This window comes from Lipotes vexillifer, unplaced genomic scaffold (assembly GCF_000442215.2).
Source record: "Lipotes vexillifer unplaced genomic scaffold, Lipotes_vexillifer_v1.1 scaffold118, whole genome shotgun sequence".
In the NCBI taxonomy this organism is placed as follows: Eukaryota; Metazoa; Chordata; class Mammalia; order Artiodactyla; family Lipotidae; genus Lipotes; species Lipotes vexillifer.
The window spans coordinates 327,555-344,411 of NW_006790289.1; the positions used below are offsets into that span (position 1 = coordinate 327,555).

At 33.1% G+C, this 16,857-nt stretch overlaps 1 protein-coding gene across 2 annotated transcripts in view; it reads left to right on the forward strand.

Moving 5' to 3' along the window:
- Nucleotides 1-16,857, forward strand: part of PHF14 (PHD finger protein 14) — a 206,180-nt gene that overhangs the window by 85,761 nt on the left and 103,562 nt on the right. For both annotated transcript variants that reach the window (XM_007463526.1, XM_007463525.1), the window contains 2 exons: nucleotides 7,468-7,518; nucleotides 7,640-7,761. In XM_007463526.1, the coding sequence (XP_007463588.1) occupies nucleotides 7,468-7,518; nucleotides 7,640-7,761 (173 nt within the window). The remainder of the gene's footprint in view (nucleotides 1-7,467; nucleotides 7,519-7,639; nucleotides 7,762-16,857) is intronic.

Here is a 16,857-nt window from a genome sequence, read left to right on the forward strand (position 1 = left end):
GCTCCGGACGCGCAGGCTCAGCTGCCATGGCTCACGGGCCCAGCCGCTCCGCAGCATGTGGGATCTTCCCGGACCGGGGCACGAACCCGTGTTCCCTGCATCGGCAGGCGGACTCTCAACCACTGTGCCACCAGGGAAGCCCCTCACTGTGGTTTTGATATGCATTTCTTTGTTGGCTAATGGTACTGTTGATACTGTAAAAGAAAAAAAAAATGGTGCAGGCCCTTTTCCCTTTCTGCTATCTATGCTGTGTTACATAGTGCAAAAATGATGTTCTAATTGGACTCTTTAACAAATGAAAAATGACAGAGATTGTAGATCTGTTGTAAAGTGTTAATTAATCCTCTGTCATTATTGCCATCATCCCTCAATTTTAGCTCATATGAACTAAGAAAGCAAAACCTAATGTGATACTATGATGAAGTTCTAGAAAAGCACTCTGAGGAGTAATTAATTGAAACATTGTACACATAGCACTATTTTATTTTGCTGCCCTTGTCACAAGTGTAATTACGTTTTTTTGGCATGTTTATTAGTTTAATAAATGAATAAACAGACTCTACATAATAAAGACCTGGTCATTTATCTTTAAATATTTAAAATTGTGTTACATGAATTCTAGGATAAGTTCAGATAGTAAAACTGGGACCAACAATTAGAACTGTGTCATATGGAACATGCTTCCTTGTTATCCAGAATAACTGAGGCTATATGACTATCAGGGATATTTTTGGAAGAGTTTTCTGCATTGGGTAGACGGTATTATATGATATAATATTTGATTTTAATTTTAAGATGCGTGTGAAATAATCATGATTAAATTCATTTGACCTCAGTATGTTGCGGGTTTCTTCTTTACATTTCTAGTCCAGTAGCCATCTTTATTCTCACAGTTACTCAGCAGCCTGGTTATCTAGGTACCTCATGCCTTCACTTAGAGTTCCAGTATCTTTTCTGGATCCTATGTTCAGTTATTTTAGTAATGCTTTTGCTACTGTCCTTGATTCTTTTATCCTCTTGCCAATCTGAACTCTTTTTCTATTCCTGCCTGAGGGTTGCCAGAGTCACACATAAGTGTGTTCCTTTGAGAATTTTTTTTCCAATTTGTTAGGCATTTTCTCCATACGCATCTTTAAGGTCAATGTAGTTTTATATCATTATTAAGGGCATTAAAATTATGACTGATTCTTAAATTTAAGAACAGTTTTGATTATAGTGAGATTTTGAAAGATCTGAGCAGTATGTGACTGTTTTTATCCTTCACTTTAGTTGCACTTACCGTATTTATAAATCATTATCCATTTAATTATTTGTTTGGTATCTGTAGACTCATGGACCTGAACCCAGGTGGACAGGAGCTGTCCTGTTCACCACTATATGTTCATTACCTACCACAGAAGGTGCTTAGTTTGTATTTCACAAATGAGTTCTTTTCTCTTCCACTGTGGCTATGCATCTGAAGACAGTGTACTTTGAAAGAGTCTCTTTTTCTGGCCCTTTATAGTTAGGAAGGGAATTAGTCCCTTTCTCTTTGTATATTCATCATATTTCATTGGTGAAACTATAGAATTACTCTAAAGGTAGCCTGGGATACTTCTTTTTAAGTACCTTGTTAGACATTTTCTCTGCCTTTGTTTTTTAATGTGGAAACTTCTCACTTGCTTTTAGAGAAGGAAATTACTTTTTTTTTTTTTTTTCTTTGCGGTACGTGGGCCTCTCACTGCTGTGGCCTCTCCCGTTGCGGAGCACAGGCTCCAGACGCGCAGGCTCAGCGGCCATGGCTCACGGGCCCAGCCGCTCCGCGGCATGTGGGATCCTCCCTGACCAGGGCACAAACCTGTGTCACCTGCATCGGCAGGCAGACTCTCAACCACTGCGCCACCAGGGAGCCCAGGAAATTACTTTTGAAGAAAATATAAATTAGCTTAATGTTCCCTTTGAAGTTACTTTAAAATTGACCTTGGTACTTTTTGGCATATTTTCTAATAACTTTAATGTAACTTGAAAGCTTTCAGATTTTCTTTTCGTTTTCTTTTCACTATGTCATCTAGTGACTTTTCATCTTTTATACAAGTGCCAAAGGGACTTTTTGAGACTATCTTTCCATAGACTTTTACACAGTGTATCATCTTCTGCTCTCTTTGAAGTTGTCAGATCTTTCTTCCTGTCTCATACATTTTTATATTGTTTTGTATCTCTCCTTTTTTGGGAAGATAAATGCAGTAAAAAGTCAAAGTACTTTTTAGCAGCTTTGACTGAAACCATATTGTTTTTAAGGGTGCACCTTTTCTTATAGATCATTATTTTGGAAATAGACTTAAAACACATCGTTAATCTGTTTTCCATTTTATTTAACAGTATAAATCAATAGCCTGTTAAAAGTGCAGTCTTCATTTGGGAGATAATCAAATATCCTAGAGTCTGCTTTCATTATGTTTGTTTTTAAAATATTTTTTAGATGCTAGTTCAGTAGAAATATAGAAACGTTTAGATTCAGCCCTATTGAAATGATTAAAGTGTACTAGGCATTCATGATGCCCATGTCTTAATTTACTTGTTATCTTTATACTAATTGTTTTGATTAAATTAATGCAGTTCTGGGAAGAAAGGGTTATACATGGGGGCTTTAGATATCAGAGTTATTATTGAGTTTATTATCAGACCCAAGGTGACCTCTGAAGTACTAAACAGATTATATAACCTGTGTCTGTCACAGAACCTTAGAAGAAACCCTAGCAAAAATTTTTGTGGTGAACTAAACCATACTTAAGTCACTTTGGCTCACTTGGAAGAGATCCCCTGTGGGTGTCCTTAGGTCAAGTAATCGTATTCAGAACCCAAAGGCTCCTGCTATGCTTTTTGCCTCTTGGAAATTCATCATTTTAATTTATTTCCAGGAGCATGGAATAAAGGGAACAAGGACGAGGCAGAGCTTCAGGATTTTACTTATTTTGAATATACCGTTATCTATAAGAAGAGTTTTATAGAAACATTTATTATGTAGGATGTATCTTTTATATTTTTAGGCTTGTGGTTATTTTAATTTATAGTTTTAAGCCAATTAGATCATGATGTTCTTTTTATTTTCCACCTCTTTTCCTAACCCTGTTAATATAAATTAGATTAGATAAAAAGAAACTCTACAGCCAACTGACAAGAAGGGAAAACACTCATTTTGGGGGATCACCATTCCATCTGTTGTATGCCAATAGCCCAACGGAAACCGGTGGTGCTTTTGTTCACACTTTGTTTATATATATAACATTTTTCTTTTGAATATTTTATTAGCTTTAATATATGATTGTTTTCAATATATTGTTTTATAATTGGAAAACAAATACTTACTTTTTAAGGAAATATATATACTGTTTATATTTCATTGAAGCATTTTGAACAGCTGCCAGACAGCCCCGACATTTATTCCTCAGCATAAATCTGAAGATATTTTAGCTTGACAGGTTTTCAAGGTTTGACTGTTGTCCTAATTAACATTGAATTTGGAATTTTCTCATAAATAAGCATTTTCTCTTTTTATATGTAAATTATGTAGGAGGGTATCTTTATGTTTCATCTAACCATGTATGGCTTATTTATTGTCATTTGTATAAATATTGATTTGTCATCAAAAAAATAAGTGTTGAATTTAGAGAAATCAGTGTACAAATGAATATGTGAAATCCATCTTAGTGATCTCAAAGATGCTGAGACACTGTCTTTTAGTTTTAAATTTAGTTCATTTGTGAAATGAATCATTCTAACCTTGGAAAAATCATCATGCATCTGACTTAATTATAAATTAAAACAACCCAGCTCTAAACAATTAATTAAAATTTGTTGCATGTTTTCTAGTCCAAATGAGTGAAGTTATTGAAACATTTAATTATTTGTTTTAGGTGAATAAGCTATTAAAATGATGCCTATAGTTAAAAATGTTTTATTCTCTCCTAACTTAGATACATTGTCTCTAATATCATGCCACTCTTTGTGGATGAGTTTATCACATCCTGTTTTCAAGTAAATGTACAGATAAAGAGCCAGATGATCTAAGCAGCTCAGATTGTCAGTGTTCTCTAAGAAAATAAAGTTCTTAAAAACTAGCAAAGAAGAAAAAAATAGAAATGTGTCAAAATTTGGAATGATTTTCAAACTTTCATTTACTTTTAACAGTTTAATAATTGCAAAAGGAAGCACAATTTGGAAATATACTGTCAATCATTTGGAATGTCTAGATAATTTATCTGTGTTAAGTTCTAAAGCACATACTTGTTAAATAATGTTTTTCCTTCTTCCACACCCTGTGTTCTCCCTTCTGCTTTATTTATCTTGTTTCTAAAATAGTGTCAGCCTCAATGTATACCATGAAATGACAACCTGGTTACAAATACTTCTGTACATCTAAGATGGGGCAAGCTCTTTGATTATTGAAATTATTATTTGATTATTGAAATTTGTTGGATGAGCCAAGCATGGGTTTTTTCTTTTTTCCATTGTTTCTCCCTCTTTTTAATTCCTCTTATATTTTCTGATTCATTCAGGGATACCATGTTTAAGATATCTTATCTGTTATGATTGTAGGCAGGTATGAGTTATAACAGTTACAGTTGCTGCCACTTCATTAAAACTAGAAAAAACCCCCACAACTCTCAGCATTTTCTTGGTTGGGGAACTTGATATTGTGAAACATTGTGTTTGGATTAAATCCTCTTATTTTCAATTTTTGGAAATACTAGTTGTGTGATAAATGCTAAGGCTTGCTGCATGTTATTTCGGTAATGGATCATGTTAGTCGTTGTATGTATAAGGTACCAAATTGGATAGAATATAGTGTCAGTTTGAAGTATTGAGGTCTCCTCTCCATTGGGTAAATTGTCTCATTTACTTGTTTCAAAATATAAAAACTCTTCATTTACGTGTCACGGTATTACAGTTTATTTACATATTCAAGTGAGAATAAGAGATTTGCTTTCTTATGATAATTTGCTCATCTCTACTTGGGATTAGATTATTAATCTTAGATTTGTCATGCAAGAAAAATCACTGAATTGAGAGTTGAGAGACCTGGGTTGAAGTTACCTCTGTCAGTTTTCAGCTGTGTGATCATCAAGGCATTTCCCTGGCCTGCTATCTCAGAGCTCTAAGATGCTGTAATTTCGTTTTGCTTGTTACAACTCTGGTTTTCTGGCTAGAATTTGTTTATGTTGCTTATGTTTAGTTATTTAAAATTACTGCAGGAATACATCAATGATTACCTTTTTGTAATATTGATACATGCATTTAAAATGACTGTTTTAGATAATTATGTTTTTATTCATTTAAAAATATTACTTTAATAAGATATAATAAAAAGGAATTTATAAATGCAGAGGTATGTAACTATGTCATTGTGTGATAGGATCATTCTGTGGCATTATGCTTTTTGATGCTAACTGCAGTATGAGTTTGAAGAACTTCCAATTGATGGAATCAAACCAGATGTTCAAAGATTTAAAGTATTAATCAGAAATGGTAAATAATTATATATCTTCAAAAGAATTGAAAACATGAACTTGGAGCATTCACACATATACTTCAAAAATTAATTCAGTGATTAGATGATTCAAAAACTAGATGACTCAACAAAAGATGGGTTGAATGAAGAGAAATATGGAAATGTGTGAAGGCCTTTTGAGCATTCTTTAGATGTTTATAGAATTAAGATAAGTAATTTGAATATTTTCCCTTTGATATTGGTTATTAATTTTGATCACCTTTTTGAAAGGGATGGCTATATGCATAAATTATGCAAATTGAAAATAGATTACCAGAGAAGGGAACAATAATTTACCCTTTTTGTCAGTTTTATCATTTGTATTATCTAGAGTGTTCATCTGTGAGTTTCAATCGAAACACTTATTATTTTAGTAAAACAAATTTATTGAACTTTTATGTAATATGTATTGTATTAAATTTAAGTCTAGAAAGATGAATATGACATGGTCCTTACCAGTTTTGGGATAAATTGCACTGGGGGGCAGAAATTGAAGCATGAGGAAAGGAGTGTCACAGAGGGGAAAGATGACTATACAAAGGGCTAGCCATAACGTTTTAATTAGGACTTGGAGAAGTGTTGTCAATATTAAGGACTGTTTTCAAACTTTAATGTGCATATGACTTACTTGGGGATCTTTTTAAATGGCAGGTTCTAATTCAGTATGTTGTTCCGGGCGTGAGATTCTTCATTTCTAACTAACTCCCTGGGGATGCCAGTGCTTATGAACCATGATTGATATTTTGAGGAGCAAGGCTTAGTACTAATTCTTTGGAAGTAAGAACAGATTTAGGGCCTGCATTTAAAACCTTTTCCTAGGTATAGTCTTACTTTTTCTTCCTTATTTCTTCCATAATGTAATTAAAACATACTGATTGGCAATATAAATGTAAATGAATATGTAGTCTATAAATTTACTTATTTTGAACGGCTAATTTAGTCAACTCTTGGTTATCTAGGGGCAGATTAAACAGAGTGCAGTTAGCCTGGGTACTGAATCACAAGTGACTCGGTATTGTAGAGAATTGAAATGACAGTAATTTAGAAAAACATTAATGTTTTTTATATTGGACAGCAATTCTCTTTAGAATTATTTGGTACCTACTCTAACATGGGAATGATCTTTGATCTCAACAGTCAGGTAAAGTAATTTTGGGGAGTGGTGCCTCCTTTTTCTTCCATTCTCTCTAAAGAGCAGTGATCTTCACATGGGGATTATAAACCTCCAGAGGCTGTGCTACATGGGTGGAGATTTTTATTGTATTGCTTGCAAATCCTTTTGTACTTATATTACTTTCAAACATATGGATGTCATCTTTCAAATGGGAAATGTGTTCCAAAATACAGGATATAAATTTTAAGTAAATAAGCTTGAGTCACTTATACCATGTTTTTTTTTAGTTAGTTTTATTTTAACTAGGATTGGGAGACATCTGAGACCTTTGCCTCCCACTTTTTTACAGCTGTTAAAGATTGTTTCTTTATGTTATTCAAACATGTTTGTGCATGCACGCACACACACACAGAGGCATACAATAGATGTGAGTCCAGGTTTAGCATTTTAGCTCTAGAAGTCGTGTAAGTTATGAAAATTTAAATGTTCTGCATAAATCATCATTGTGTGATGTGTATGAGGTGTTCAGAAATATTCAAGCTAATTTTGTAGAACTTATTTTTCTTATCAGATACCTGTGTTATTTAACAGTAAAACACTGTCACTGTTGAGTGTATTTGTCTTGTGTTTATTTCCTCTGGTATAAATTGTAATAAAGTGCAATAGAGCAGTACAGCATTAATTAGAAATGCTAATTTTCCAAGTGCTTAACTGAAGCAGTAACATTTAACAGAGAAAATTTATTTTTATTATTAATTAAACATTAGATATTTTTGTGGATTTTTCTTTTTTTTTTCTTTCTTTTTCTTTTTTTTTTTTTTTTTAGAGAACCAGAGGACGAAAACGAAGCTTCATTCCTGAGGAAGAAAAACATGAGGTTGGAATAAGTTAAGCATATTTTACACAATCTAAATTTGAGAAACTTTCTTGCTTAAAATTATTTCTGTTTTCCTCATATCCTGATTTTATGTTTTGTTTCATCCTCCCTTGTATGGCAGGAGAGAGTTCCTAGAGAGAGGAGACAAAGGCAGTCTGTGTTACAAAAGAAGCCCAAGGCTGAGGATTTACGAACTGAATGTGCAACTTGCAAGGGAACTGGAGACAATGAAAACCTTGTCAGGTAAGCTGGATGCTGAGACCTTGGCTTTGGGGGATTAAGGCTCCATCTTCATCATTTTCTCATCACAGATATAATGGGTAAAACAAATCACAGCATAGGACCTTTCTTAAAGTCTTATTGAGTGGAAACAGTACTTCAGAAACAGATTTCATCCACTTAGTAACCTGCCACACATGGTTATTCTCTGGATTTAGATGTAGTTAAGAGTGATTATCTGGATTTTGAACAAAAGAGAATTAATTTCCCATTGACAAGGGAAGTTGACCTTGCTCTGTATATAGAGGCCACAAAAATATATAATTTGATCCAAACCCTTTGTGCTAAGATTATTGTTTTATCTCATAAAACAATAAAATTACTAAGTTCTGTTAGCATATTATAAAAGTTGAAGTTTATTAGAGATAATGATGACAGATACGTTTTCTTGACAAAAACTTCACTAGCACTTCCTTATCATTTTTCAAAACAATGTGTTAAATGCTTCTCTCTTATGAAATAAAGAAAGGTGAAAAGATGGCCTAGATAGACATTTTTTGTTTTTTGTTTGGTTTTCTTCTTTGCTTCTTTGTTTTGTTTTGTTACTTTTTTTTTTTTAAAAATCAGACATAATTCTAATCAGGAATCTCAGCTGATACAGCACAGTGGCTATTCCTGAGGGAGCAGAGACTGCTAATTTTAGCCATTTGCCTCTCTTGCTGAGATGAAGAAATTGCTCAAAGCCCTGGGTGAGATGAAGGAGTGGGGGGAGTGATCAAAAGGAGACCTCACCTAAATAAAAGAGGTATCCTCTTTTCAAAGGACAGTGACACAAAGAATCTTTTAGTATGTTACAGGAACGCTTTCTGATTTCCTTCAAAAATTGTCTTTTGATAAAGCCCTATTAAACTAACTCATGGCACAGAAATTATATGTTTCAAAAAGAGTAAGTTGATAAAATGCTTATTAGTATTGTTACAGGATTTTAAATATTTGCTTCCAAAATGATGTCATTAAAAGTATAATTTGTTTGTTTTAATTCCTCAAGTAAAGGCACCTGGTTTTAAATTTCATGAGGTTTTTATAATGTCGCTGAGGAAGGTAATGAGAAAGTAAAAATTCCAGTGAAGAAATACAAAGTGCTTCAACAAAGTTGAGAAAATCTATCATAATAGGCCACTGTTTTTTGACGTAGTTTATGTAGAATATCATGAGAGCTCTCCTGGAGGTTAAACTCATTTAAGTTTAAGGTAAATTAGTTCTAATGTCAGAAGATACACATGAATAATTCTGACTGCAGCATAATTTTCTGATTCATGTAAAAAAAGAAAGCATAAGCATAACAGAGTGGAGTACATAAAACAACAAAAATAAAAAAATTTATAAAAACAGTCTTACGTAATGAACAAAAATTCAGTCTAGAAGAAAATTCCCATGGGGGTTGAGGGTGGCATTATAGGGCATGATCATTTTGAAACACTAGTTAAAAACTTAAAAGACCTGGTTGTACTCTTTAATTACTTAAACCTATGTAAATATCTACCTCTAATTTATTTTTTTAAGATAGTAGCTTGATTCAGGCCTTGTTGCTATAGGCCCTATATGTTTTTGCCAGGTTTTTATTTATTTTTTTGGTCATGTATTTGAAAGAAAGAACCTAGGAAATAAGTACAATTTTATTTTAAAAGCCACTTAATACAAGAGCATCTCCAAGACATTGTATTATATAGTTGTTTTAAAAAAAATAGGTATCGGGCTTCCCTGGTGGCGCAGTGGTTGAGAGTCCGCCTGCCGATGCAGGGGACACGGGTTCGTGCCCCGGTCCGGAAAGATCCCACATGCCGCAGAGCGGCTAGGCCCATGAGCCATGGCCGCTGAGCCTGTGTGTCCGGAGCTTGTGCTGCACACGGGAGAGTCCACAACAGTGAGAGGCCTGCGTACTGCAACAAAAAAAAAAAAAAAAAAAAAAAAAAATAGGTATCATCTTTCTTTGATTCTTGATAAGACTTTTAATTAATATTAGCCTTTCCTCTCATTTAATTAGTTCCTGTTATAAAATTTTCATCCTTAATTGCATTATTATAACATTCCAGTATCTGGGATTTTTGTGAAAGCCTCATGAAAGGTAAAGATATTTTTGTTACTCTAGAAATGATGGATATACAAAGTCTTTTTCCTTGGTTTTGCCTTGTTAAGAAGATAACATCACAGATTTTATGCAAAGGTATTAAAAAGGTTATGAAGAGGGAATTAAATGTTTTATAAATATTATATATTAATAATGTTTCTGAGGATAAAACAAGCTGGATATAAAGCAGTGCCATCAAGTGTTTTATGGTTATAATATGATTGTTCTTTAAATACACACACACACACACACACACACACACATATACATATAACACATTCAGTTTAAGCACATTGCTCTTGGGATAAAGAAGAATTTTATGTAGAATTTCATGTGTTTAAAAAGGTACTCTTACTAATATCTGCCATTTCCCTTAACATCTTTTTTATTTAGTAATTGGCACCATCATTTTTGCAAATCTGTCCCAAAAGCCCACACTTTTATGATTAAGTTGCATCTTAAATATTATGTATACATGCTATTTTTAACTTTATTTTAAGACATTTTAAATTACACTTTATTTTCCCTAAAGATATATTTCAGTGCTTGATCATTATACTTACTATGTATGTCTATTAAGTTCTCTTATAAAATTAAACTTCTTGGATCATAATTTAATTAATTTACTTAATTTTTTATTGAATTTACTGTATTTTCTCAAGTTCCTTTGAACTAATATACATGACTCTTTAGAATCAGCAGTTTAGCAGTTTTGATTTTGAAACCACACTTCTCTATGTAATTCAGGCTGTATAAAAAAGTTCTTATTTTTTCCTTTCTATTTCAGTTATTTGTATATATGTATATATTAATTTACATGTATAATTTTTTAATATCACTGGGAAATTGCATTCAATTTATCAGTTAACTGTAATAATAGGTTCCAAATGCTATTTTCTGTTTTGTCTTTAAGTTTTTCTCAGGCCTTTGGCAAGTAATTTAGTATTTCTGGGTCTTAGTTTTTCCCTATGTTGTACATGATCAGAATTGTACTATGCTCCATTACAGGCTTTGTGAGTAATTCTGTATGAAATAGTAGGGCAGTGGTATTACTTAGTAATTTAAAGAATACAGGGCTTCCCTGGTGGCGCAGTGGTTGAGAGTCCGCCTGCCGATGTAGGGGACACGGGTTCGTGCCCAGGTCTGGGGAGATCCCACATGCCGCGGAGCGGCTGGGCCCGTGAGCCATGGCCGCTGAGCTTGCGCGTCTGTAGGCTGTGCCCCGCAACGGGAGAGGCCACAACAGTGAGAGGCCCGCGTACCGCCAAAAAAAAAAAAAAAAAATAGAATACATATATGTGGGCTCTGAAGTAAGGGTTCCAGTTGGTAAATATGATACAGTAATAATATAAATGCATATTTTTTACTTTTCAGAGAATGTGCATGCTTTTGTATTTAATTATTTCTGCAATATAGAGGACAAAAAATTTGAATTTGTTGAAACACGTTCCCTAAAACGATTAGACTAGTAAACTATTTCCGCTAAACATGGGAAATATGAAAATTACCACAAGATGTTAAAGAGAAAGATGATTTACAGTATCATATGGATTTTTTTAAAAAAAATAGTGCTTCCTTTTTTTGCCATCTACTTTTTAAACTTAATTAAAATTTGTCTGCAAAGTTTACAGTTGAAGATATATTCCTTTATGTTATTTAGTGCAATTAAATGCTGAAGGCCATATTGAAACTGTCTTGGAATTGTGAGGTCTTTTGGGGTATTTATCTCCTTGCTGTGGATGTTCATTGTTGGAGGTAGTTTTGAGCCCTTAGTTATATCTTACTTGGTTTTGCTTCCACAGTTCCTGGGACATTTAATGCTCAGTAAATGCTTGGTAAATGAATGACTATGCCACATAAGTAGTGACTGATTATTCTTTGCTGAATTAATTTAAAAAAAACCTTTTACTATTATAATTTATTCCTAGAACAAGTTGATCACTCAGTATAAGTATTTGATGAAGACGTTTAAAAGGCTTGATAAAGGAGGATTACTTTCATGTCACTAAAGAATAGTGGATGAGTTTTTTCTGTGTATTAGATAAAGAACTAGGAATCACAGAGTTGAGAGTAGTTGATACACTCATGTGACAGTAGAAATGATTCTTCTTTTTGAACATATTTAATTTTCAAAAGATAGATTTTAGAGGTAGGTAGGCTTTTCTTCTCTATAAGTCTTTATTAAACTATCAAATTAGGAATAAGACCAAACTTGTAGGCCTCAAATTTTATCTTAATTGTGTAAACTCATTGTGACACATTTTATTACTTAATGGGAGATAGGAAGGAGCAAAAAGATCTCCTAAAACTAAGAACCTTAAAATCCATTGGTCCTCTTAAATAGCATCTTTAATTTTTATCTTGTATTGTGGCCATCACTTAGAAGCAGTGAAGGTAGGAAATGATCTATGAAGCTATTTTACTTTTATAGCTAAGTCTACACCATTAAATGCTTGCTGTATTCTCTTCCTTATTTGAAGATATGGCAAGTTATATAGATATTGAGCCATTTTGGTTACAAGGTTAGGATGTTTGTTTGGTCTGTTAACAATGTTGTTAGCACTTTTATTTATTTCACAATTTAAACATCTAGCTTCTGAGTGCCTTCCCCAAAACCAAATTTGATGGTATCATAAGTTATTAGGAGCACCAGCACAAATTCATATTTATCAGATTTTTATTTCAAATTTAGTCTCTTTGATAAATCAGATTTAAAAATTTTTAATTACGTGTCCTGTTCTCACTGGTATGGAGGCTTATAGACTGCCTGGGTCATAGTAAGGGGTGTTTTCCCCCAGAGATTTGATTAGACCAACAGAGCAAGGTTTAGTTGTAACTTTAGTTACTATATTCACAGAACATAAGATCACTTTAAATAGATTGTTTTAAATTACTTTAAAAAAATGAAACCTAGTTTCATTTCTTTTAAGAACAATTAAGAATGCATTTGATAGGTTGCTTACAACAAATAGAATGAATTATTTTATTTTGATTATAGACTTACCAGTTTACTGTTTTTTGTGCAGTTTATCACATAATAATCACTCTAAATGGTAAAATTTGCTTATTCATGTAGGAATATCAAATGATTGTAAAGTGATGGTGCAAATGTATATTATTTGGATACTTATAAATTAGAACTTAGAAACAAATAAAAGTTTTAAAATGATTTGTCATCTAATAAATTTCAAATTATTAAAAACATTTCCTGCACAAAGACATTGCTGGCTAATCTTCTGTTTCTTTTCCTTACTTCTACCAACAATTTCAGGGATAGGTTTTAGTTTTTTGTTTTGTTTTGTCTTGTAACCCCGAGTCAGTGATTCGTATAGTACAAATTACTGTATTCTAAAGGGTTGTTTCCAAAGTTTAGATTTCTAATATTTCTTTCAATTATGTGTGGTAAAATATATCCCCTCTTGTCACCCTGATGTCCTGTGTGATATGCCTCTTTCTTCAGGTTTCACTGCTGTTAGCTCTGGAATATGTTTCACTTGGCTTTTCTCACTTGAAAGTATGACCATCCTAAAGGCAAGGTCTCTGTTTTACTTACCTTTACAGCTCCCATGTTCTTACTCCAAGTCACTGAGTAAGGGGTACCACCCCATGGTGGTTAGTAGCTTACACACTTCATAGGAGGTTGCGTTAAGGAATCATTGGCCATATTATTAACTCTTCCTAATTTTTATTTTTAATATAAAATAGATTTAAAATAAAAATCTGATCTAAAATAGATTTAATATACAAGGCAAAGATAAAGTAGCATATCAAGATGTCTCAGAAAGCATATAGACTTCTTGTAACCCATAGCCTGAGGAAATATGCTGCCTAATTCTTTTAACAGGGTTCACATCAAAAGGGAAGATAGGGCTTCCCTGGTGGCGCAGTGCTTGAGAGTCCGCCTGCCGATGTAGGGGACATGGGTTCGTGCCCAGGTCCAGGAAGATCCCACATGCTGCGGAGCGGCTGAGCCCGTGAGCCATGGCCGCTGAGCTTGCGCGTCCGGAGCCTGTGCTCCGCAACGGCAGAGGCCACAACAGTGAGAGGCCCGCATACCGCCCAAAAAAAAAAAAAAAAAAAGAGGGACAATAAGTGTAGCATTCTAAATACAAGCTGATGAAGCATTAGGAATTGTTTGAAAATTTAAACAAAGGAATATAATTATGACCTGAAACTTTGTTTTCTTAGATTTTTAACTGTTTAAAAAACTTTTACATTTACATTATTTTTTAAATAAGCATTATAAGAAATAGTTTATAGAAACAGCTTTTCAAGGAAATTCTGATATGAATACCAAACAATAACATCATCTAATGCTTAAGTAAAATTGAAATTCAATAAAATTCAGAACACCTATTTCTGTCACATTCTGGAGGGTTTAACATAATTATGTCCCTATTTTGAGACAATATTTCTAAATTTTCATTTTGTTTAACAGTTTATTTTTAAGGTTTTTGATTTAAAAACAATAAATTATCCGTTCTCCTGCAGTTTTGAAAGTTTATTATAGTTTTTGAAAACCAAGTCATTTAATTATATTAACTTAAAAAAAAACAACAACTAGTTAATTGAATCAGCTTAATACCAGAAGTAAAACTCTCTAAGAATGCCAATATTTAATATATGAGTAATGCTAGAATGTGTGAAGAAATCAACCTGAGCATTAATAAACAAGATAGTTTTCTTTCTTTTTTTTTGTCAAAGATAAGTAGCAAAAAAATGCAAATATTACAACTATTTAAAGTTTCATAATATATCACCCTTCCTGATATGTTTTTTTAAATAGGTATTTTGACGAAATATGATCTTAGTAATTTCGGTATAGACCAAAAAATTAAAAATCAAGTAACAAAAATGGCTGTATCTACTTAGAAACGTAATTACATGTGCTTTGTTTCAGTGTTTTTAAATCCAGACTGTGTAAACTACTTAGAGAAACAATAATTCAACTTCCCAAAAGTTGTAAATTCTGAATTAATGATGAAACAAGCTTAAACAGTTTCATGGAAATATTTTTTTCAATTATTAAAATGTATTTATAAATTGTCTTGTCCGCTTTAGGTCTCAGGACAATATATTTTCCTATTTGCTCAAGCTTAGAATATATAGGAATTAGTTTCAGAATTGCCAGCCCAAACCACGGCAAAAAAGTAAATCTAAGTTCAGTAGTTGTTTGGGTGTGTGTGTGTGTATGTGTGTGGTACAATGAAATGCCTAAATGTTAAGTGAATAAAGTAGTGAATTTTAACAAAAGCATGCACTCATGTAACCCCCATTTCTATCAAAGTATAGAACATTTTCATCACTCCCCAAAAGCTGTGCCCTTTCCTGGTCAGTCCCTCTTCTCAAAGGCAACCACTTTTCTATTTTTTTCCCTTTTTTTGCCTCCTGTAGAGTTTCATATAAATGGCATGTTTAGTATTTATTTGATGTCTGCCATTTTAATGAGTGTGTGAGGGAATCCCACTGTGGTTTTAGTTTGCATTACCCTGATGTATAATGATGTTGAGCACATTTTCGTGTGCTCACTGGCTATTTGTATGTCTTCCTTTGTGAACTAATTCTTTTGCTCATTAAAAAAAAAAAATTGGGTTGTATGTTTAGTATTGAGTTATAGGAGCTTTTAATATGTTCTGGATTTAAGTTTTTTACAAATACATGTTTTTCAAACATATGCTCCTTATCTATGGCCTGCCTATTCATTTTCTTAATGGTGTTAAAAAGGAGAAGTTACTAATTTTACTAAGTCCAGTTTAGCAGCTTTTATGATTATTGCTCTTGTTTCCTATCTAAGAAGTCTTGGCCTAGGTCCAGGTCACAAAAATTATCTCCTTTGTTTTCTTCTAGAAGCTTTATGATTTATCTTTTATATCGAGATATGTGATTCATCTGAAATTAATTTTTATGGTCTCAGGTAGAGTTAAGGAAGTTTTGTTTATTATCCCATGTGGGTTTCCAGTTTTCCAGCACCATTTGTTGAAAATGCTTGCCTTTCCACATTAAGTTGCTTTGGTTCCACTGTTAAATATCAATCGACTTTTTAAATGAGGGTCGATTTCTAGACTTTGTGTTGTGTTCCATCAAGCTATGTACTTATTTTTGTGCCTGTACCAGTCGTCTTGATTCTTGAGGCCTTATGATAAGCTCTTTTGTTTTTCTGGATCCTTTGCATTTTCATATGAGTGTTAGAAAGAGCTTCTTATTTTCATTAAAAAGAATAAAGTCTGTGTATAATACCAAAAAAGCACAGGCAGCAACAGCAACAACAAAAATATATAAGTTGGACTTCATTCAAAATTAAAAATGTTTGTGTATCAAAAGAATCTACCAACCGAGTGAAAAGGCAACCCACAAAATGAGAGAGCTATTTGCAAGTCATATATCTGATGAGGTATTGATACCAAGAGTATAAAAAGCACAAGAAATCATCCACAGCAATAAGGAAAAAACCTGATTAAAAATGAGCAAAGGACTTGAATAGACGTTTCTCCAAAGAAGATATACAAATGAGTAATAAGCACATGAAAAGATGCTAAACGTTAATCATTAGTGTAACTCAAATCAAAACCACAATGAGATACTGCTTCAGACCCATTAAAATGGCTATTAATAAACAAACAAACAAAAATAGAAAAATAAGTTTTGGGGAGGATGTGGAGAAGAAGGAATTTCATTTCTGAGTGTATACCTAAAAGAATTGAAAGCAGGGACTTAAAGAGATACTGTACATTCATATTCATAGTAGCATTATTGGCAGTAGCCGAATGGTGGAAGCAACCCAAGTGTCCATCAGTGGATGGATGGATAAACAAAATGTGGTATATGTGTACAGTGGGATATTATTCAACCATAAAAAGGAAGGAAATTCTGACGCATGCTGTAACATGGATGAACGTTGGAGACCTTATGCTGAGTGAAATAAGCCAGTCACAAAAGAACAAATGTTGTATGATTCTACTTAATATGGGATACTTAGTCAAGTTCATAGGGAA